The following is a 24016-nucleotide window of genomic DNA, read 5'->3' on the forward strand; positions in this document are numbered from 1 at the left end:
GCTGTTGAGCAGGGATGCAGGGGGAGAGAGTGTGCAAACAGGAAGTCCTGCTTTTATGGATCTTAGACAGGAAGGGGGAGTGGGCTAACCACCATCACCTGGTAGTGTTCAGACCCACCCCTGGGGAGGGGTCAAGACCACCTGGGGTCAGGTTCTCAGTCCCGCAGGAAGGTTAACCCTGTACAATGACAAACTTCCACAACTTCAGAGCTAATCTCTGTTCCTCAAAGAGTCCCTTTCAGGTGGGTCAGTGATGTGGGTTCCTCCTCAACTGTACTAACCTGGTCCTGAATCTAATTGCAGATTTGATCCAAAGAGAGTGGTGCAGCAGCTGAGAGCCTGTGGAGTGCTGGAGACCATTCGCATCAGCGCTGCTGGCTTCCCATCCAGGTACTGTGTTGGTTGCTCAGAGTAGCCTTATGCTGTTGCTGGGATTTACTCAGCAAGTTCATCTTCTGGGTATGGCAAGAAGAAGAACACAGTAGTGTTGTCAGGACTAACAGAGTTTTTTTCCTTGTTTTCATATTGCAAAATTACCATTAGATCCTGGGATTGTTTTTGGGTAAAGAGCTACGAGCTGAGGCTACTGGAGGGTGTGTTGCACTTTGTCTTCAGCTGGTCCTTTCCCTGTGGTCCTGAGAAGTAATTTGGTGTGATGAGACCTCTGAAAAATGCTGGGACATGGCAGATGAAGGAATCTAGTGGTGATCCTGCACAGAGATCAATAGCAAGCAGCATAATAATGGCTCTAGCTCCTCTGCATCCAGCTTGCCTGGGACCTAGCGTTGTGCTATCAAAGAAACATTGGGTTGGAGAAGACCTTTCAGACCACCAAATCCAGCCATTAACCCAGCACTGCCAGGTCACCACTAAACCGTGTCCCTGAGCACCACACTACATGGTGCTGAAATCTCTCTGGGGATGGAGACTCCACCACTGCCCTGGGCAGCCTAGGCCAGGCCTTGACAATGCTTTGGGAGAAGAAATTGTTCCTCATGTCCAACCTAAACCACCTCTGATGCAACCTGAGACCATTTCCTCTTGTCCTGTAGCTTATTCCTTGGGAGAAGAGGCCAGCCTCAACCTGGCTCCAGTGTCCTTTCAGGGAGCTGTAGAGAGCCAGAAAGTCTCCCCTCAGTCTCCTTTTCACCAGGCTGAACATCTCCAGGTTCCTTAGCTGCTCCTCACCGGCCCTCTTCTCAGCCTTCCCCATCTTTTTTACCCTTCTCTGAATCTGCTCCAGTCCCTCCATGTCCTTCTTAGAGTGAGGGGCCCAAAACTACAGGACTTCTTTCCTGCTTTCCCAAAGCTCCCCATAAAATAAAAGCTTCTTGCACTGTAGTTTAGTTTTTTACATGTTGTCTTTTCTGGCTTCAGGAATAGTTATTTCAGCTGTGGAAAAACCTGTGATTATACTTGGAGAGAAGGAAAACAAGGGTTGTAAATTGTTATTGCAGCATTTCACACTGCACATCCAAAGCTTACCAGGCTTCGATCTCCTGCACCTTAAAAAGGAAAGGTTATGGGTGGTGTAGCCCTTGCTGATCGTGATACAAAATTCAGAAGAGGTTTTGAGGGCCTAATGAATCTGAAAACATAAACTATAAATAAGCCCTGAAGATGACAAGGGCAACTAATTCTGAAAATGCATCAGTTGCATTTTAGTGCCAAGCAGCTTTGTGTTAATGTCAGCAAGAACCATCAGGCTTTGGTAGGGAACAAAGGGGCTATAAATACACTCAGTGAAGAGTTGGCTGAGCCTGCTGCTGCACCCCATGAGAAACTCTCTGTCCTGGTTCTCAGGAGGAGTGTGCTGCCCTGAGCAGTGACTCACATCTCCTGCAAAGCAGCAAAGAGCCTTTGATAATCACAGAGCCTCAGCCAACGTGGTGAAGATTGGGACCTCTGGAGGTCATCCAGTCCAACCCCCCTGCTAAAGCAGGCACACACCCACAGCAGCTTGCCCAGGATCACAGTGGCCCACTGGGGTTGGAAGCTCTCCAGAGAAGGAGACTCCACAACCTCTCTGAGCAGCCTGCTCCAGGCCTCCAGCACCCTCACACCAAGCAAGTTTCTCATCCTGTTCAGGTGGAACCTCCTGGGTTCCAGTTTGTGCCCTCTGCCTCTTGTCCTGTCACTGGGCATCAGTAGGACAGGGCCCCATTCTCTTGCCACCCACCCTTTATCTCTTGCAGAGCATTGATCAGATCCCTTCTGGGGCTGCTCTTCCCCAGGCTCAACAGCCCCAAGGCTCTCAGCTTTTTCTGCACACAGAGCTGCTCCAGGGCTCTCACCATCTTTGTACCCTGCTTTCTGATACCCTGCTTCGTACCTGTCTTTCCAGTAGTTTCTTGTCCCTTTTGAACTGAGGAGCCCAGAACTAGACCCAGGACTCCAGATGTGGCTTCACTATGTCAGAGTAGAGGGGGAGGAGAACCTCCCTCAACCTGCAAGCCACACTCTTCTGAATGCACTCCAGGACACCATTGGCCTTCCTGGCCATGAGGGCACATAGCTGGCTCATGGTGAACTTGCAGTCTAGCAGCACTCCCAGCTCTTTCTCCACAGAGCTGCTTTCCAGCAACTCACCTCCTCGCTGGTATTGGTGCAGGAGGTTATTCCTCCTCAGCTGTAGAACCTTGAACTTGCCTTTTTTGAAGCTCTTGGTCTTCCTCTCCACCCAAGCTTTCCAGCCTGTCCAGTTCTCGCTGAATGGCCTCACAGCCTGGTGGTCTGCCAGCCACTCCCAGTTGGATAGCATCATTGATGATACAAACTGGTGGCACTGTTGTTGTGTCCACACGAGGTGGATCATTAGCTTAAACCCCTTAACAATGGAAAACTTGATCCTTATGAATTTTTCTTCCCTCAAGTGTAGGCAATTTCTGGCAGAGCAACAAGGGAATCTTCAAAACGTTTTGTTTCAAGAGCAGTTTTGTTACAGATATGTTTTGTTTTAGCCTGTAGTTTTTACATCTGACTAGTTACATCTGACTAGTTACATCAAAGTGTAACTGGGCAAAGAGGAAATTAATCATAGAATCACAAAATCAACCAGGCTGGAAGAGACCTCCAGGGTCATCCAGTCCAACCTATTCCCCAGCCCTATCCAATCAACCAGACCATGGCACCAAGTGCCTCATCCAGTCTTATCTTGAAGACCTCCAGGGATGGTGCCTCCACCACCTCCCTGGGCAGCCCACTCCAATGGCAAATCACTCTCTCTGGGAAGAACTTCCTCCTAATCAAGAAGGTTGGAAAAGACCTTGAAGGTCATCAAATCCAACCATCACCCAGCTACCAGGAATGAGGTTCAACAAGGATAAGTGCAGAGTTCTGCAGCTGGGAATGAATAATAAACTGCACCAGTACAGGTTAGAAGGTGATCTGCTGGAGAGCAGCTCTTTGGAAAAGGACCTGGAAGTCCTGGTGGACAACAAGTTCTCCATGGGACAGCAATGTGCCCTTGTGCCAAGAAGGCCAGTGGAGTGCTGGGATGCAATGAGAAGAGTGTGTCCAGCAGACTGAGGAAGTTCTCCAACCCCTCTACTCTGCCATAGTGAGGCCTCACCTGGAATATTGCATCCAGTTCTGGGCTCCCCAGTTCAGGTGCAGAGTCCAACAGAGGGCTACGAGGATGATGAAGAGACTGGAGCACTGCCTGATGAGGAAAGGCTGAGAGCCCTGGGACTGTTTAGTCTGCAGAGGAGAAGGCTGGGAGTATCTACTGAGGGCTAGAGATCAGGAAGGAAAGGATAGGGACAGCCTCTGCTCACTTGAGATAGGACAAAGGGCAGTGGGAGGGACATGAGGAAGAACTTCTTTACTGTAAAGGTCCCAGAGCACTGGAACAGGCTCCGCAGAGAGGTTGTGCAACTCCTCTGGAGATTTTCAAGACCAGACCCATCTGGATGTGTTCCTGTGTGACCTGCTCTAGCTTCTGTTGACCTGCTTTAGCTTCTGTGGTCCTGCTCTGGCAATGGGGTTGGACTCAAAGATCTCTGGAGGTCCCTTCCAACCCCTGCCATCCCGTGACCCTCTGAATGTTTGTTTCCCAGCATTCTGTCATGAGAGTAGTTAGTGAGAACAGCTTTGGGTCAGAGACCTGTGGATGAAGCCCCCTCCTGCTGCTCCTTCATGCTTCGGCGTCATGCTTAACTTCACGAGCTGAAGAACTGACTTCTTTTGGTTCTCCCATCATTTTATTACCTGGTTCCTTTAAGGGAAAAAGAAAGAAGTTCTAATAGAATTTTTAGTGCTCTTCAGCCCGTGGAAGCCACGATGTATTCCTGCTGAGCCGCCTGGCTTCATTTTATCCTTTCCACGCTACGCTGCACTCTGCCACTGTCTGAAGTAAACTGAAAATGTATCATTTGGTTTGAAATGTTCCTGCAGTGGTTGAGGGATGTATTTCCTTGCCTGCTCATAAATGACTGTGATGAATGGACTGCCTGAGATGCGTAGATAGTAAATCTATCATCAGCTTCTGTGAGGGAAAGCAGAGGAGATGTCTCTTGTGCTATAAGCCCATTCGTCTTCTGGCTGCGTAAAGATTAGTCTGTGGAGAATTAATTGGTGCTGATCCCTGTTATTAACAAAACACTCTCTAAACCAAGTTTTTAATTTGCATCTTGTCAAAGCTCCACATTTTTTTTTTTCCTGCTGATCCTGGGGGTTTCCAGTCAGTGGGACCATGACAGTGATCCCCCACCGTGCAGTTGCTCTGAGTAACGCAGTCGCAGCAGCTGCTCCAAAATGCTTTTACTGGAGCTGTTATGCATGAAATTTGTTGTTGAGGGATTCTTGGTGTTTGGCTGCTTCCTCTGGTTGCTGGAGCTGTCAGATGCAGCATCTTTGGATCAGTTCAGGGTGAAATCACAGCTGCTCAACTCTATTAGAAACATGAAACATTTATGATTGAAGTGTATCGTGAGCATCCCTGGATACAGGATCATGGAATTTTAGCTCTTTTTTTCCTCAGTCCTTTCAGGGAAACAAAACCTATAAATGAGTTTTGCTGCTGATACTTCCTGTTTGCTCCCTCCCAGAAAAGGTATTATGTAAATAGAGAGGGTTTGAGGGGTGGCTTATTTGTTTGGTTCTTTTCCCCATTCATTCTACTCTTTGAGTATATTCCAGCTAATTTCAAGCTGTGACAGCCTGCCTGTTTCTGAGCTAATTGAGAGGCAGGTCTGTTGCGCTGCACTAAACAAGGCAAGAGAAATATTCTCCCTGAACTGCAGTTTTTATAATAATTTGATGTCAAACCTTGGCTGAAACATTCAGCCTTCATGTTCCCAGACAGGTTTGAGCTCCTCTGGAAAGACACATAGAGTCCAGCTCCTTACTGCTTTAAATATTGGTCCCTGCAGGGGGACAACACGACATGGTGCTGGCAGGATTCCTTACACAAAGTTGGGTTTGCTCAGCACATTGTCTCTGGAGTGGTCCCGGATGGTGGAGGGTGATTGAATTTATTTACCCTTAATTTATCCATGGCAGGGAGGTTGAAGTAGATATCTCCAAGGTCCTCTCCAACCTAAGCTATTCTATGACTAATGGAAAGATTTTTGCATTCAGTTATTTTGGGCCACTTGAAAAAAATAAAAGTGCAATGGTTCAGTTATAAAAGCTTCAAGCTCTTAACTGTACCCCTCTCAGCTATTCATTCAGTGCTGCTGAAAATAGCATTGCTGTGATCACCCCAAAACAATAGGCTCGAGCTATTTTGGGCAGCTGCTGCCTTCTTGAAGAGATGCTTTAGAGTCAAGAGGCTTCATCAGGAGTCAGAATTTCACCCCGGTTTTAGTAATGGGGACAACAATGTGCCCTTGTGGCCAAGAGGGACAAGGGCATCCTGGGGCCTATCAAGGAAAGTGTGGCCAGCAGGTCTAGGGAGGTTGTTCTCCCCCTCAACTCTGCCCTGGTGAGACCACACCTGGAATATTGTGCCCAGGGATCTGATGGAGAGAGTCCAGTGTAGGCTACAGGAATGACTGGGGAAGTTGAGCATCTTTGCTGTGAAGAAAGACTGAGAGAGACCAGAGGCTGTTTAGTCCAGAGAGAAGACTGAGAGGGGATCTGATCAATGTCTATAAATAGCTGAGGGGTGTGTGTCAGGATGACAGTGCTATTTGGTGGTGTCCAGTGATAGGACAAGGAACAAGCTAGAACACAGGAGATTCCCCCTCAACATGAGAAAAAAACTTCTGTGCTGTGAGGGTGCTGGAGGCCTGGAGCAGGCTGCCCAGAGAGATTGTATAATCTCCCTCTTAGAGACTTTCAAAACCCACCTGGATGTGTTCCTGTGTGACCTGCCCTTGGTAACAGTGCTTTGTCAGGGGGGTTGGACTGAATAATCTCTGGAAGTCCCCTGTAACATTCTGTGATTCTTTCTTGAGCCCTTCATTTTATTAGAATTACAGAATCACAGAATGCTTTGGGTGGGAAAGGACCTATAAATGTCCCTAGGAAGTTCTTCCCAGAGAGAGTGATTTCCCATTGGAGTGGGCTGCCCAGGGAGGTGGTGGAGGCACCGTCCCTGGAGGTGTTCAAGAAAAGCCTGGATGAGGCACTTAGTGCCATGGTCTAGTTGACTGCATAGGGCTGGGTGCTAGGTTGGACTGGATGATCTTGGAGGTCTCTTCCAACCTGGTTGATTCTATGATTCTATAAGCCCCTGCAGTTAGCAGAGACATCACAGTATCCCAGTATCATCAGGGCTGGAAGAGACCTCACAGATCATCAAGTCCAACCCTTTACCACAGAGCTCAAGGCTAGACCATGGCACCAAGTGCCACGTCCAATCCTGCCTTGAACAGCTCCAGGGACGGCGACTCCACCACCTCCCCGGGCAGCCCATTCCAGTGTCCAGTGACTCTCTCAGTGAAGAACTTTCTCCTCACCTCAAGCCTAAATTTCCCCTGGTGCAGCCTGAGGCTGTGTCCTCTCGTTCTGGTGCTGGCCACCTGAGAGAAGAGAGCAACCTCCTCCTGTCCACAACCACCCCTCGTCTGCAACTAGAGCAGGTTGCTCAGCGACCCAAACAACCTGGAATGTTATCAGGGATGGGACACCTACTATCTCTCTGGACAAACTGGGGCAGGGTGTCACCACCCTCACAGTAAGCAATTTCTTCCTTCTCCACTCTGAATCTCTCTCTTGTAGTTTTAAACCATCACCCCTTGTTCCTGTCACAACAGACCCTGAGATAAAAGTCTGTCCACAGTGTTCTTTTAGGCCCTTTGAAGCTCTGCAAGGTCACCAGAAGGTCTCCCTGGAGCCTTCTCTTCTGCAGGCTGAATGAATCCAGCTCCCTCAGCCTGCAGCCCTACCAGCACTGCTGTGGCCTCCTCTGGCCTCACTCCAGCCAGTCCCTGTGTGTGCTGTGCTGACTCCAGAGCTGGCCCCAGCACTGCAGAGAGGACTAGAAGATGCAGATGTTGAACCTTAACATGACATATTTGTGCAGAGGAGCAAAACAAATGATGTGCATCAGATTCTTGAGCTTCAGTGTTCCTTCACCAGGGATATCTCCCTTGTAGAGGTGAGGGATCATGTTTGCTCCTCTCACAGCATGCAATTGTTAGGTAATTGTATCCTGCTTGAGCTAGAAGTGATTTACCCAGGCAGTTACATGAAGCTCACCTGCTTTAATTGTGCTTTTCTCTGGGGAGGGTCCTGTGGCAGCACCTATGAATCTCTGCAGCTTTCTTCGACTTGTGAGCTGAGGCTGCAGTGAAACTCCTGATGGCCCAGATGAGTCCCAGCATGGCAGTGCTTCTACCTTGATGGTCTGTGGACCATCCACAGTGATTTCAGGAGTGTGATCTCTTGCTGCATCAGTAATGTTGGATAGCTGCCTAGCCTACCATGGGACAGGAAGGCAAGCTGATTTACTAGCTTCAGGACCAAAGTCTAACCTGATAGCCACCTGCAAAGGCATGACCATCTCCTTCACGATACAGAAATGTCTCCTCTTGTTGAAGTGGAACCTCCCACGTTCCAGCTTGTACCCACTGTTCTTTGTCCTACCACTGAGCACCAGCACACAGAGCCTGGCACCTTCATCCTGATACTCGCCCCTCAAATATTTATAGACATCAAGGTCCCCTCTCAGCTTTCTCTTCTCCAGAGTGAAGCAGCTGTGGGATGTCCACCTCTGCCTTAGTTCAGGAAGATGATGGATTTTGCTGCTTTCTGCCCAGCTTGGAGCCAAGTCCTCAGTTAGGGCTGTTACCTCTTCACCATCTGCTCTTTGGGGGAGCCTATGTGGCACTTCCAGGACAGATTGTTTTTTTCCCTCCAAATAGCAACAGTTAATAATATCAATCTCTAAACTGACCATGCAGGTTGATGAGAATACTCCCTCCTGTTTCCTTCCTCCTACCAAGCTGTCCTTAGCTTGAGGAACATCTAAGCTAGGCAGGAGGTCTCCAGAATCACACGCTTGGCTGTGTGCCTCAGGCGCTGCATGCTCGGCTTCTCCTATCAGGTCTGATTTGGAGCTGCATAAAGCCTCAAATGTGCTTTCAATGAAAAGGGGCTTCCTCTGCACCCAGCAAAAGGAGTGAGATGGAAAAGGTGATTATAGAACAAAGGCACCTGGGGAGCCAGGTTGGTCTTAAACACTGTGTGACACAAGTCTGTAATCCTGCCTGATCTTTGTGTTTGGTTTTGCTGCACCTCCCCCCAGACAGAGTTCCCATAGCAGGTATCTGATTTATTTTAGTGATAATCCAGTTCTTTTGGTATTGGCACTGTGCCCAGATGGCCAAGAAGGCCACCAGCATTCTGGCTCGGATCAGCAAGAGTGTGGCCACCAGGACAAGGGCAAGGATTGTCCTCCTGTACTGGAACTGGTGAGACCAGACCTTGAATCCTGTTTTCAAGTGTGGCACCCTTCACTCCGAGAAGGACATTGAGGGGCTGGAGCATGTCCAGAGAAGGACAACAAAGCTGATGAAGTATCTGGAGAGCAGGTCTGATGAGGAGCAGCTGAGGGACCTGGGGTTGTTAAGCCTTGAGAAAAGGAGGCTGAAGGGAGACCTTCTGGCTCTCTACAACTCCCTGAAAGGAAAATGGAGGCAGGTGGGGGGTGTTTTCTTCTCCTTGGTATCAGGTGACAGAATGAGAGGAAATAGCCTTAAATTATGCCAGAGGAAGTGTAGGTTAGAGATTGCTGCAAGAATGGCCAGGCACTGAAACAGGCTGCCCAGGGAGGAGTGGAGTCCCCATCCCTGGAGGTGTTCAAGAGATGTGTGGCCATGGCACTCTGGGCCATGGTTTAGTAGCCATGGTGGTGTTGAGTTGATGGATGGACTGGATGATACTGGAGGTCTTTTCCAACCACAACAGTTCTGTGATCATATGATTGGAGTGTGGGTGGGCCCCAGGGCTGGCCCATGTATCTTTCTTCACTGAAAGAGTTGTCAAGTCCTGGACCAGACTGCCCAGGGCAGCAGTGGAGTCCCTGTCCCTGGAGGCGTTTCAAAGCTGTGGTGTTGAGAAACATGATTTAGTGATGACCTGGCAGTGCTGGGTTAACAGCTGGACTCAGTGATCTTAAAGTTCTCTTTCAACACAAGTGGTTCTTCCGTGGCAGGAGTGAAACATTCTCTACATCTTGCTTCTCCAGAGCTACTCTGTGCAATCTGAGCATGGGAAGTCCTCTCATCACAACTCCCTTCTTGCTTCTGTCTCCAGAGGCTCTCCATTCTAGCTTTCCCATCAGTAACAGCACTAAGGACCATCTCTAGCTTTTGCCATTTCCATATTCCTTGCAGAAGATGTTCTGGGTGTAATATATCTATGCTGGAATTCTCAATGGTTTGGGCATTTTTTTTCTCTCCATTCTACATTTTCTTCTACTGTGCTCTTCTAATTAGAATATCACTTTAAATCCAGTTGACTTCCCTCCCCTGATGCCTCTTTGGAACTGATGGGAAGCTGCTGGCCATGTATTTTGAAATATGTGTTGTATTTCTGATATGTTGATCTAATTAAATGTCCCAGCATCCAGCCTTCAAGAACTGCCATTAGTGATGAAGTATTTTCTAGAGTCTTGAACATAAAAGGTGCTCAGGTGGTGTGGTCTCACCCAGGAAGAATTTAGTGTAACACATGAAATAAAGCCACACATGGGGCCTGCTGGGTAGAGGAGGGATGTATCTGTGGGTCTGCTTCTCATACAGTGACATCTCATATTGGCTGCTGGGACATCCATGTTGGTGAGGATCAGACTTGCAGATGGTGTCTTGGCATCCTGGCTTGTGTTAGAAACATGGTGGCCCACAGGGACTGGGAAGTGATCATCCACCTGTGCTCAGCACTGGTGAGGCCACACCTGAGTGCTGCGTTCAGTTCTTGTCCCCTCACTACACAAAGGACATTGAGGTGTTGCAGTGTATCCAAAGAGGGCAACAAGGCTGGAGAAGGGCCTGTGCTGTAAGGAGCGTTGGAGTGAACTGGGTGTGTTCACTATGGAGAAGAGGAGGCTGAAGGGAGGCCTCATTGCTCTCTACAGCTCCCTGAAGGGAGGTTGGAGCAAGAAGAGGACAGCCTCTTCTCCTTGGTGGCAACGGACAGGACCTGAGGAAATGGTTTCAAGCTGCACCAAAGGAGGTTCAAGCTGAATGCTAGGAAATATTTCTTCACTGAAAGGGTTCTCAAACATTGGAATGGTCTGCCCAGGGCAGTGGTGGGCTCATTATCTCTGAGGGTGTTAAGAGCTGTGTAGACCTGGTGCTTAGGGACATGGTTTACTGTTGACCCTCCAGCGCTGGGTCAAGAGTTTGTCTATGTGATCTTGGAGGTCTCTTCCAACCAGATCTGTTCTGTGATTTATCAGATAGCTGGACAAGAGGATCCAGTACTTTTGATTGCCTAAAGGCAGACCCCAGGCCTGACTCATGCAGATTTCTTCCCTGAAATGTTTGTCAAGACCTGGCACAGGCTGCCCAGGGCAGTGGTAGAGTCCCTATCCCTGGAGGGGTTTCAAGCTGTGTAGCCATGGTGCTGAGGGACATGGTTTAGTGGTGACGTGGCAGTGCTGCATTCATGGTTTGACTGGAACTTAAAGGTCTGTTCCAACCAAAATGATTCTGGGATTCTGTTGCTTCTCTGAGAGAGAGCAGGAATCAAAATCTCTACAGTCCGTTCTCCCTCTTCCCCCACTCTCCTTCCTTTGATGTTTGTTACGCCTGGGGTTTTGTTGAAACAATGATTGCCACACTTGACCTTGCTGAAGATTCCTGATGTTTTAATTAAAACCTCAAGTTTTGAGGGGTCCTTAACTTGCTGCCTTAATTTGGAGAAAGCAGAGACTTGGCAGGTGCTGAAGCAGTTTCAGGAGCCAGTCTCCAGCCTCTAGATCTAACAGCAGCAGGAGATAATATTTCTTAGCAGTAAGATGTAGTGCTCTAATTCCTTCAATTAGTATGACGTGTTTGGAACCTTTTGTGCTGGTGACAATGAGCAATCTTCAAGTGGCTGCTTTGCCTTTTAAGAGTCCAAGGATTCTGGGCCTTGGCCACAGAGCAGGGTGTTGACTCAAAGTCATGTTTAATAGAGTTTTAAAAGCAAAATAGGGAAGACTTTCTGTTTGAGTCATTCTCTATCATCTTACCAAGATTGGTTTGTTCATTTTTTTTTTCTTGGCCAAATCAGGAGATCCATGACCTCTTCAGAACTAACATATCATTTCCAAAGGGAATAGCATCACTAAGGTGCCAGGCTCTAGTGGTGCTCAGTGATAGGATGAGGAACAGTGAGTACAAGCTGGAGCACAGGACATTCCCCCTCAACATGAGAAAAAACTTCCTGTGCTGTGAGGGTGCTGGAGGCCTGGAGCAGGCAGCCAAGAGAGATTGTGTAATCTTTTTCTCTGGAGACTTTCAAAACCCACCTGGATGTCTTCCTGTGTGACCTGCTCTAGGTGACCCTGCTTTGCCAGGGAGGTTGGCCTGGATGATCTCTGAAGGTCACTTCCAACCCCTACCATTCTGTGATCCTGTGAGTTGATGGATAAATTCACTTGGGAATCACATAATCAGAGAGATATCCAGGTTGGAAAGGCCCCTCAGCATCACCAAGTCCAACCTATAACCTTACTCTACTTAAACCATATCCTCAAATACCACATCCAAATGACCCTTAAATACTATCAGGGTCGGTAACTGAACCACCTCTCTGGGCAGCTCATTCCGGTGCCTGACCACTCTCTCCATGAAAAACTCTTTCTTACTGTTCAGTGTAAACCTACCCAGTCTCAGCTTGAGGCCATTCCCCCTAGTCCTGTCTCCAGTTACCTGTGAGAAGAGCCCAGCAGCAGCCTCTCCACAATGTCCCTTCAGGTAGTTGCAGACAGCAATGAGGTCTCCCTTCAGTCTCCTCTTCTTCAAACTAAACAGCCTCAGCTCCTTTAGTTGATCCTCATAAGATTTATTCTCTAGGCCCTTCCCCAGCTTTGTTGCCCTCCTCTGGACCCACTCCAGCACCTCCACATCTCTCTTGTATTGTGGTGCTCAAAACTGAGCACAATACTCGAGGTGTAGCCTCACCAAAGCTAAGTGCAAGGGGACAATGACCTCCCTACTCCTGCTGGCCACAGCATTTTTAGTACAAGCCAGGATGCCATTGGGCTTCTTGGCCCCCTGGGCACACTGCTGGCTCACATTCAGCTGCCTGTCATTTACAACCCCCAGATCCCTTTCTGCCAGGCAGCTCTCCAGCCACACTGCCCCGAGCCTGTAGCACTGCTTGGGGTAAAGAAGCACATCAGAAGGGAAAGCAATTTGCGCTAAGTAGAAATGCACAAAGGTCATTCAGTGGAAGGAGAGAGCTGAGACTCAGGGTCGAGTTTGTGGTGATCTCACTTCTTTCAAGTAGTTCTGAAAGAATATTCTTCATCAGCAGACACATTTAAGGTACATCTGCCCATCTTATCCAGATCATGCTTTTGCCAAGAAAGGCTGGGGCAGGTGATCCTTGAGGTCTCTTCCAACCCAGGATTCTATGATTTTATGTTCTATGCTCAGAGTAGTGTGAGAGTTCCATATTTGAACTTGTCTGTGATTCCAGAAGGAGTCACAGGAATTTAAGGAGATGGTGTCTAACATAAACTGGGGTCAGACTGGCTGGAGAGCAGCCAAACAGAAAGGGATCTGGGGGTGCTGATCGATACACGCCTGAACATGAGCCAGCAGTGTGCCCAGGTGGCCAAGAGAGCCAGTGGCATCCTGGCCTGCATCAGGAATGGTGTGGTCAGCAGGAGCAGGGAGGTCATTCTGCCCCTGTACTCTGCACTAGTTAGACCTCACCTTGAGTACTGTGTTCAGTTCTGGGCCCCCCAGTTTAGGAGGGACATTGAGATGCTTGAGCGTGTCCAGAGAAGGGCGATGAGGCTGGTGAGAGGCCTTGAGCACAGCCCTACGAGGAGAGGCTGAGGGAGCTGGGACTGTTTAGCCTGGAGAATTTAGGCTGGAGGTGAGGAGAAAGTTCTTCACTGAGAGAGTCATTGGACACTGGAATGGGCTGCCCGGGGAGGTGGTGGAGTCGCCGTCCCTGGAGCTGTTCAAGGCAAGGTTGGATGTGGCACTTGGTGCCATGGTCTAGCCTTGATCTCTGTGGTAAAGGGTTGGACTTGATGACCTGTGAGGTCTCTTCCAACCTTGGTGATACTGTGATAAAGACTAATCCTGTCTGTGCTTTGCTTTCAGGTGGTCCTACCACGACTTTTTCAATAGGTATCGTGTCCTTATGAAAAAGAGAGACCACTCTAAGAATGACAAGAAGCAGATCTGCCAGACTCTGTTGGAAGAACTTATTAAGGTGGGCTGGGATCAGATCTTATGGCAATGATTCTTTCAATGTGAAAGCTTATGGCTTTGTTATGAACTGAATTGCTCTTCCTGCCCCTTCTTCATCTGCTGCTCATGTAGATGCTTTTTCAGCCTAGGCAACCTGGGGCTTGCTCCAAAATGAGACAGTCTTGCAAGGAGGTAGAGAGAGCAAGCATGCCATGGGATCTCTTGATTGCAGTCAAGCTGAACATGCCATTTCATACCAGCATACCATTGGAGGGCCACAATGATGAAGTGGGAGCTGGAACCCCTCTGCTATGAGGCCAAACTAAGAGTTGAGGTTGTTCAGCCTGAAATAGAGAAGGCTCCATTGAGACCTTCTGATGGCCTTTCAGGACTTGAAGGTGCCTGGAAGTAAAATGGGGACAGAGTTTTAAAAAGAGCTTGTTGTGACGGGGCAAGGGATGATGATCTGAAACTGAAAGAGGAAGATTCAGGCTGGAAAGAAGGAAGAAACAGTTTGCACTGGGGGGGGTGGCTGCAGGAGAGTTGGACTAGATGTCCTCTAAGGGTTCTTCCCAGCCCAGTCCATGGTCTTTAGTCAAACATTAAATGCCTCTTCACACAAATGAGTGAGAGTAGAACACATTAAATGCCCTATCTTGGTGTGTGGGAGACTTTTAAGAGACACTAATATGTAGAAAAAGCATCTCATAGATGGGACTTGATTCCCTTTAAGCAAGCAAGAAGTTTGTACGACCTCTCCTCACCAAGACCTTGCTACCCAGACTCGTATGTAATGTTTAAGTCACAATTTTTTACAGAAAGGGTAGATTCAGATTAGATATGAGAAAGAAATTCTTCACTATGAGCGTGGTGAAACACTGAAACAGGTTGCATGGGATGCCACATCCCTGGAAAAGTTCCAGAATGGGGCTCTGAGTAACCTGCTCTAGCTGAAGCTATTTCTGCCCATGGCAAGGGAGTGGAATTAGATGGTCTTCAAGATCCATTCCAATCCAAACCATTCTACGATATCCCTTCCAACCCCAAACCACTTGATGGTTCTGTGGAAGTTTTCTTCCTGTTGTCTTGCTGTTGAGCAGCCCAGAATGTGCACAGCACCCAGGCATATTTCAGTCTTTTAGTCTCTGTTTTCCTTGTGGGATTTTGAGGAATTTCCTCAGCTGGGCTCCCCTCAGCAAAAACCTTGTTCTTCTTGTGCACCAAGCATTTCCCTTAGCTGCAGAACCATTTGCAGTGCATCTGTGACTTTGCAGATGGAAGCCTTATTTTATTTGGAACCAGGCCTTTCCTTAAAGGCTTCTGGGGTTGTGCTGCTCTATTTAACTTCAGAAAACAGCCCCAAAAGCTCCCCAAATGCAACCCCACAACCAAATAAACCGTTCCAGATTTGTGTAAACAAATGGAATTGTAGACTAAACCTTAGCATTGAATTCCTCAGTGGGTATGAAGTAGCTCAAGTAATTTGGAGTCTGATAGTATCTTTGTCACCCCATTAAGAAGAGCTGCTAAATGTGATTGAAAGTGGGGGGGGGGTGTGTTTAATAGCTATTGAGTTGAAAGGGAAAAAATAAAATGTTTGCCTTAATTAAATTTAGTTTCCTTTATGCTTTTGCAAAGGATCCAGACAAGTTCCAGTTTGGACGTACCAAGATCTTTTTCCGTGCAGGCCAGGTGGCATATCTGGAGAAGCTACGAGCAGATAAGTTCAGAGCTGCCACTATCATGATCCAGAAGACAGTGCGAGGCTGGCTGCAGAGGCTCAAGTACCAAAGGCTGAGGCAAGCTGCAGTCATCCTCCAGCGCTACGCACGTGGGCGCATGGCACGGAGGTGAGTCCTAGGATGCCCTCTGAGGATGGGTTGGGTGGGAAGGCAGGTGGGAAAGCACTTAGGGGCACGTTCATTCCCAGGTTGTTCCATTTTGTAGGCATTCTCACTGCATGAGAAGCTTTGAAAATACACTTCATGAGGGCATTTCAGCCCTGTGAGAACATGACCCATATTATGCATGCAGATGTCTCTGTGTTGAAGGTGTCTGTGCTAAAGTCAAGACGCATTCCTGGCCTGTCTCCAGCATTATTCAAGGGCAAGAGATCAAAGATCTCAGTTTGATTTTGTAGTGCATTGATTCAATTTGTAAGTGCTGAGCCAGCACCTGGACATGAGAGCAACTGACCCACTGAAAGGTAGTTCTGCTGAGAAGAACCTGGGAGTGCTGGTGGAAAATAAGTTCATCATGAGCCAGCAATGTGATTTTGTGGACAAGAGGGTCAGTGGTCTCCTGGGGTGCATCAGGAAAAGTGTGGCCAGCAGGTCACAGAGGGAAGTTCTCCTCCTCCACTCTGTCCCAGGGGGTCATACCAGTTGTAACCACTTTTGGGCTCATCAGTTCAAGAGAGACACCAGTGGAGGCTACAAAGATGCTGAGGGTCCTGAAGCAGCTCTGTGAGGAGGAAAGCCTGAGAGCTTGGAGAAGAGCAGCCCCAGTGGAGATCTGTTCAATTCTCAGCAAGCGATAAAGGGTGGGGGGAAAGAGGATGGGGCCAGACTCTTTGCTAGTCATGCCCAGGGACAGGATAAGGGGCAGTGGGCACAAAACAAGGAACAAGAAATACAGAGTGGAACCAAGAAGGCTCCACCTGAATAGGAGGAGAAACATGTTTGTTGTGAGGGTGCTGGAGGCCTGAGAGGCTGTGGAGTCTCCTTCTCTGCAGAGCTTCCAAACTCCACTGGCCATTGTGATTGTCAGCAAGCTACTGTGGGTGTGCCCCTGCTTTAGCAGGGGGGTTGGACTGGATGATCTCTAGAGGTCTCTTCCAGCCTCCACCATGCTAGGGTTCCGTGGCTGCATGATAGGTAACTAGGTTATAATCACTGAGGCATACTGGGTGGAAGTGTTTCACAGAACTAGTATTTTTCTGGTGTTTGGATTGGCCAGGGAGTTCTTTGCTCGCTGCTGTTCACTCCACTTCTGCAGGCATCATGTTTGCATCTCTTTGATATCCAATAATTGATTTTCTGAATGCTTTGTAGTGAGGAAAATCACTCCAAATCACTGGCAGTGGGCTCATTTACAGGACAGAGCCTAATGTTTAACTCTCCATGTGGAGAACCATCAAGATTCCTCCTGCTGGTGGCTTGCTGGGGTTTTTGTAGGTACTGCTGTGCTGGAGCAGATGTGGATTGGGAAGGAAGCACCAGTTAAACAATGTGAAAGCATCTCAACACACAGGTCATCTTGCATCCTGCACTCCATGTCAAATGCTGCTGTTTCTCTGCATCTAGCCAAGGTGGCTTCAGGCACTTCACAGAAAAGAACAAGGAGTAGATTTAGATCCTTTCAGCTTTGTTTCCTTTCTGGTTTTCTGCTTAGAGAAGCTGTGGTGTGCTAGCTGTGTTCTTTGTCTTTGAGCATCAGTGTTCTCCCTGGTTCTGAGTTAACACCTACAAATCAGAAGTGCCTAATCTGCAGTCCAGCAAATCCTGCTTGCACATGGGCAGCATGAGATGTCACCTCTGTGGTACAAAGCTCCTGAACAGTCACTTTGTCACGCCTGGTCATAGAATCATTGAGTGGTTTGGGTTGCAAAGGACCTTTAAAGGCCGCCTAGTCTAACTATCCCATAGTGAGCAGGGACACCTGCAACTAGAGCAGGTTGCACAGAGCTCCAAACTGCCTCATGCAGAATGGTTCCATGGATGGGGCATCTGCCACCTCTCTGAGCACCCTGAGACAGGTTCTCAGCACAGCCAGTGTAAAAAATGTCTTCATTTGACCTAGGCTACATCTTCCCTCTTTGAGTTCAAACCATCACCTCTTGGCCTGTCACAACAGGCCCTGCAAAGCTCTGTCCCCAGCTTTCTCAGAGGACTCTCTGAGCACTGCAAGGCCACCAGAAGGTCTCCCTGGAGCCTTCTCTTCTGCAGGCTGAACAAACCCTACTCTCTCAGCCTGGCCTCCCAGCAGAGCCCTTCCAGCCCTGCCAGCATTGCTGTGGCCTCATCTGGCCCCACTCCAGCAGGTCACAGTCTGTGCTGTGCTGAGGACTCCAGAGCTGGCTCCACGTCTCAGCAGAGCAGAGGGGCAAAATGGCCACACAGGTGTATCTGAGACATTGCTGCTTGTGCAGTGGCTGCTTCATTTACTTGAACAGTTCTTCCAGTAACAGATCAGGATGTGCTGGAGATGCTTATCCCCATGGCTGTAACTCTTCTCAGCCTGGCCTCAGAGCAGAGCCCTTCCAGCCCTGCCAACATTGCTGTTGCCACCTACTCTGTGAGCCTAGAGAACTACAACAGCTTCTAAAGGGAAGAAAAAAAAAACTGCTCAGTTTTAAGTAAGCCACGAAAGAGCTCCACTTTGCTTATTTGAGCCCTTCTCATCCCAGGACTCTCCACAATGCCAGTCTCTTTCAGAAGCACAGCTAACACCAGAAAGTCCACTAGGAAGTATGATGTTCTTCCAAAACATAGTATGCTTTAGAGCAACATGGAAGTTCTTCAGCATTAGCTGCTTGAGTAATTGATAGAAATTGACATTCATGCAGCAATTCAGCTGGGGAGACCCTTGTAGTCTTCCATTACAGGTGAGTTTACTCTGAGCACCCCGTTCTAGTTGCAGGTGTCCCTGCTCAGGGGGATGAGCTAGATGATCTTTAAAAGGTCCCTAATCAACCCAAACCATTCTATGATTCTGTGGCTTTACTTTGCATCAGTTAATGACCCCTGTGAGGAGAAGACAAGGAAACCCTGGTGATGTCAAGGTGACAGGCTACGATCTAAAAGAGAGGCCATGAAGCAGGTATGCAAAAAACCAGCTGCTGCAGAGCTTCTTTAGCACAGTTTTTGAGTTCACCTCTTGGTGTAAGTTTCACAGACAGGGATGTTGTCTGAATTACTTCTTTTTCTTCTTTTTTTGGGGGGGAAACAAACCGTCCCTCATCCTCTCTAGTATGCTGTGTTTGAGTGGGTCCTAATGAGAAACCATCACCCTCGACAAAAACAATGTGTAAGCCAATTCCCGTATGGCTCTCCTAGTTCTGGTAATACTTTCCATAAAATACAGCAGTGGATCAAGTGTCTGTGCAATGCTTTGTGCTGGGAGCAAAAAAAGAAGTCATAAATTGAGCCCTCAAGTGAGGTAATTATCGAATTTAATGGAGGCTTTGATGGGCGTTTGTTTTAACTGCGCAACAGCAAATTGAATGTGAGTTCTGCTGGAGAATGACAGCAACGTGGCACAGAGCTGGCCACATCCCTCACTATTCACTCTCTGTGAACTGCTGGAGGCCCTGCTAATGAATGTTGCCAAACCAGTGCACACCAGTTTAAATGTCAACTCGATTCGCTGCTGCTGTCGCTGAGTCAGTAGGTAGCCTGTGCAATGCTTATTTGCTCGAGGTAGCAGGGAGACGGAGCCAACCTGTGCCTTGGTTGGCTCAAAGAGAGTCCAAAGCAAGGATTTAAAAAAAAAAAAAAGGGAAAATATTGGGTTTGATGCTGTGTTGGAGTGCTGGAGTGTACATATTCCTGGCTCCAGTGCTGCTGGGTGCCATGGACACTGTCTCGTGATGTACACGTTCCCATTATTCTAAGGGAGACTTGCTATCAGCTGCTCTTTTCTCAGCCCTGCCTCTGGGGTGCTCTTTGTTAGAGCTGTTGAATTGTTTAGGTTGAAAGAGACCTTTAAGGTCATCACCCAGCACTGCCAAGTCACCACTAAACCGTGTTCCTCAGCACCCCATCTACACAGCTTTGAGGGGTCCAAAACTGAACACAGGATCTGAGATGTGGTCTCATCAGTTCCCAGCGCAGGAGGACAATCCCTGCCATGGTCCTGCTGGCCACACCATTGCTGATCCAGGCCAGGATGCTCTTGGCTTTCTTGACCACCAGGGCACACCCTGGCTTATCTTCAGTAGGCTGTTGACCAGCACCCCAGATCTTTTTCTACTGGCAGTTTTCTAGCCACTTGGCCACAGACGTGGAGCATTCATGCAGTAGTTGTGACTCAGGTGCAGGACCCAGCACTTGGCCTTGTTGAACCTCATCCCATTGACCTCAGCTGTCCCTCTGTAGAGCTTCCCAACCCTCAAGCAGATTAGCACTTCTCCCTGACTTGGTATCATCTGCAAACTCACTAAGGGAGCCTTGCTCCCCTCATCCAGATTATTGATGAAGACATTAATGGGGCAGATGTGACTGGGTTGGAGGGCAGAAGGGCTCTGCAGCAGGACCTTGACCGCCTGGACAGTTGGGCAGAGTCCAATGGGATGGGGTTCAATAGCTCCAAGTGCAGGGTGCTGCACTTTGGCCACAACAACCCCATGCAGAGATACAGGCTGGGGTCGGAGTGGCTGGAGAGCAGCCAGACAGAGAGGGATCTGGGGGTGCTGATTGATACCTGCCTGAACATGAGCCAGCAGTGTGCCCAGGTGGCCAAGAGAGCCAGTGGCATCCTGGGCTGCATCAGGAATGGTGTGGTCAGCAGGAGCAGGGAGGTCATTCTGCCCCTGTACTCTGCACTGGTTAGACCTCACCTTGAGTACTGTGTTCAGTTCTGGGCCCCCCAGTTTAGGAGGGACATTGAGATGCTTGAGCGTGTCCAGAGAAGGGCGATGAGGCTGGTGAGAGGCCTTGAGCACAGCCCTACGAGGAGAAGCTGAGGGAGCTGGGATTGTTTAGCCTGGAGAAGAGGAGGCTCAGGGGTGACCTTATTGCTGTCTACAACTACCTGAGGGGTGGTTGTGGCCAGGAGGAGGTTGCTCTCTTCTCTCAGGTGGCCAGCACCAGAACAAGAGGACACAGCCTCAGGCTGTGCCAGGGGAAATTTAGGCTGGAGGTGAGGAGAAAGTTCTTCACTGAGAGAGTCATTGGACACTGGAATGGGCTGCCCGGGGAGGTGGTGGAGTCGCCGTCCCTGGGGCTGTTCAAGGCAGGATTGGACGTGGCACTTGGTGCCACGCTCTAGCCTTGAGCTCTGTGGTAAAGGGTTGGACTTGATGATCTGTGAGGTCTCTTCCAGCCCTGATGATACTGTGATACTGTGATTAAAGAGAACAGTCCTCACCCCAGAGGAACAGAAGACTGTGAGATGTTCCTGAATACCATCAATCTTCTTCTGGACGAAAGGGAGTGTCTCGGTTCTAATTTGAATTCCCAGAGACTCTAATAAAATTTTTGATAGAACCAATAACAATTTGTAGAGTGCCCTTCCCTCACCTCCCTCCCTTCCCAAAAGAAAGGAGTTAGAAGTAGAGAGGGAAGGTAAGCACACCCCAATAAATCAATCTCACTCGATTTGGAAGTTAAAAGGAAAAAGTTTAACAATAACTTAGAAAGGTATCTGAGGTAGGGAAGTTTACAAAAGGTATAGAGAAGGAAAAATAGCAAAAATACAAAGTGTATAAGTACAGCCCGAGTTGTGTGATGGTGATGGCTTTGTCTGCTTCGTGGGTGATGGCCACATGGTATGCAGGGAGCAGAGTGATGCGGAGAGATGCAGAGAGAGAGAGGAACAGGAAGTCCCCCTGCTTTTATGGGACAGGAAGGAGGAGTGGGCTAACCTGCAGAGGGACCTGGACAGGCTGGATGGGTGGGCAGAGGCCAATGGGATGAGATTTAACAAGGCCAAGTGCAGGATTCTGCACTTTGGCCACAACAACCCCAAGCAGCACTATAGGCTGGGGACAGAGTGGCTGGAGAGCAGCCAGGAAGAAAGGGACCTGGGGGTACTGATAGACAGTAAGCTGAAGATGAGCCAGCAGTGTGCCCAGGTGGCCAAGAGAGCCAATGGCATCCTGGCCTGCATCAGGAACAGTGTGGCCAGTAGGACAAGGGAGGTTATTCTTGCCCTGTACTCAGCACTGGTCAGGCCACACCTTGAGTCCTGTGTCCAGTTCTGGGCCCCTCAATTCAAGAGAGATGTTGAGGTGCTGGAACGAGTCCAGAGAAGGGCAACAAAGCTGGTGAGGGGCCTGGAACACAAATCCTATGAGGAGAGGCTGAGGGAGCTGGGGTTGTTCAGCCTAGAGAAGAGGAGGCTCAGGGGTGACCTCATTGCTGTCTACACCTACCTGAAGGGACATAGTAGCCAGGTGGGGGGTGGCCTCTTCTCCCAGGCAAGCAGCAATAGAACAAGGGGACACAGTCTCAAGTTGTGCCAGGGTAGGTCTAGGCTGGATGTTAGGAGGAAGTTCTTGCCAGAGAGAGTGATTGGCATTGGAATGGGCTGCCCAGGGAGGTGGTGGAGGCACAATCCCTGGAGGTCTTCAAGAGGGGACTGGATGAGGCACTTAGCGCCATGGTCTAGTTGACTGGCTAGGGCTGGGTGCTAGTTTGGCCTGGATGATCTTGGAGGTCTCTTCCAACCTGGTTGATTCTATGATTCTGTGATCACCTGGGGGTGTTCAGACCCACCCCTGCGGAGGGGTCAAGACCCCTAGGGTCAGGTTCAGGGTTACTCCTCCTGGAGGGTTAACCCTATACAGGGAGTTTGGTTTTCTTCCTAACCTTCTTCCTGTGCTGTGCAGGCTTGCTGAGCACCTGAGGAGGACGAGAGCTGCCATCACCCTTCAGAAGCAGTACCGAATGCTGCGGATCTTCCGCGCTTTCCAGCGGCTGCGCAGCGCCACCCTCACCATCCAGGCCTTTGCTCGGGGCATGTTTGTCAGGAGGGTGTATCGCCAGGTACGGCTCCGCGGCACGTCTGCTTTGGCAAAGAGTTGGGAGAGCTTTCATCTTCACTTCCAGAGCAAGCCATGAAAATGGTCACAGGCCTGGAGCACCTCCCCTGTGGGGACAGGCTGAGAGAGTTGGGGCTGTGCAGCCTGCGGAAGAGAAGGTGCTAGGGAAGACCTTAAAGCAGCCTTCCAGTACCTGAAGGGGCCTACAGGAGAGCTGGAGAGGGACTTCTGACAAGCTCTGGGAGTGACAAGATGAGGGGGAATGGATTGAAGCTGGAGAAGGGCAGGTTTAGACTGGAGATTAGGAAGAAGCTCTTTACAGTGAGGCTGGTAAGACACTGGAACAGGTTGCCCAGGGAGATTGTGGATGCCCTCTCTCTGGAGGTGTTCAAGGCCAGGTTGGATGATGCCTTGAACACCCTGAGCTAGAGGAAGGTGTCCCTGCCCATGGCAGGCAGGTTGGAACCAGATGATCTCTAAGGCCCCTTCCAACCCAGACCATTCAGTGATTGCACTGGCACAGCACAGTGATGTGCCTACTGTGGTGGCCCTTTTGATGTTTTCTGAAGCCAACTGTCTCTGGTGCTTCTGGAGAGCCCACAGTGATGGCCAACATTGCCATTTAGAGACAGGTAAGCAAAAATGATTCTGTCTGCAGCACATCAGTGGAACAGCTAAATGAAGTTAGTACTGTGGGTGCTGGGAGGCGTGGTGGAAATCTGGAAATGTCATTTGAGCTAACCCAGACTCTGCAGAAACCTCCCTGGCAAACCCAATTTGTGTCTGAGCTGTGTTGCAGGTGCCATTTCCAGCATGGCTAGAAGACCAGTAGGGTCTGCCATAGGCAGCTTCAAGTAGTTTATTGATATAAATCCCTTTTTAGTTAGTTCTCCTCATTAGCTTTCTGTGCCAGGCCAGGAGCTGAGAGCAAGGAAGTAAAGATTCAATGGCAGCAAAAGGTAGAGTGGGAAATCATCTATCAGGAAACTGAGAGCAGCTTTGGGCAATCTTCCTTGGGCTCCTTAGATCCAGCCTTACTTTGGTAGTCACCTAAGGTATGCCTAGTGGTGGTCACAGGAATACTCTGTGCTGTGGTTCAGCTCAGTCTTTTCCAGCCTAAATGATTCTATGATGCTTAAAGAAGTCAGCCTTGATGAGCTAGGTAGGTCTGCTCTAGTTGATGATGGAGTTTATCTGGACACCTGGTGACAGCCAGAGAAATCAGGGCAGTGCTGGATGCTGGTGATCAGGAATTTGTGCTGCCACTGCTTTGTCACATCTGTTTTTCAAATCAGAAACCTTTGCAGGGGAGGCAGCAGGTCCATCATTTCAGCTCTGTGGAGATTCAAGGCAACCCAAAACCTTCATAAAATGTAGAATCTGGTTGAAGGTCAGGCCTCTCAAATCTGAACAGCCTGAATGCCTGGAGCACCTGGATATAGGTATTGGATTCACAGATTCACAGAATGGTTTGGGTTGGAAGGGACCTTGAAGATCACCTGAT

The 24016-nt window shown here is 49.0% G+C and overlaps 1 protein-coding gene across 1 annotated transcript in view; it reads left to right on the plus strand.

Annotated features, from left to right (window-relative positions):
* MYO5B (myosin VB) overlaps positions 1–24016 on the plus strand; it is a 208613-nt gene that overhangs the window by 125938 nt on the left and 58659 nt on the right. The window contains exons 17-20 of the mRNA XM_064176833.1: positions 304–390; positions 13719–13830; positions 15447–15658; positions 22360–22516. Coding sequence (XP_064032903.1) covers positions 304–390; positions 13719–13830; positions 15447–15658; positions 22360–22516 — 568 coding nt within the window. The remainder of the gene's footprint in view (positions 1–303; positions 391–13718; positions 13831–15446; positions 15659–22359; positions 22517–24016) is intronic.

The sequence above is a fragment of the Pogoniulus pusillus genome, chromosome Z (assembly GCF_015220805.1).
Source record: "Pogoniulus pusillus isolate bPogPus1 chromosome Z, bPogPus1.pri, whole genome shotgun sequence".
NCBI classification, from domain to species: domain Eukaryota; kingdom Metazoa; phylum Chordata; class Aves; order Piciformes; family Lybiidae; genus Pogoniulus; species Pogoniulus pusillus.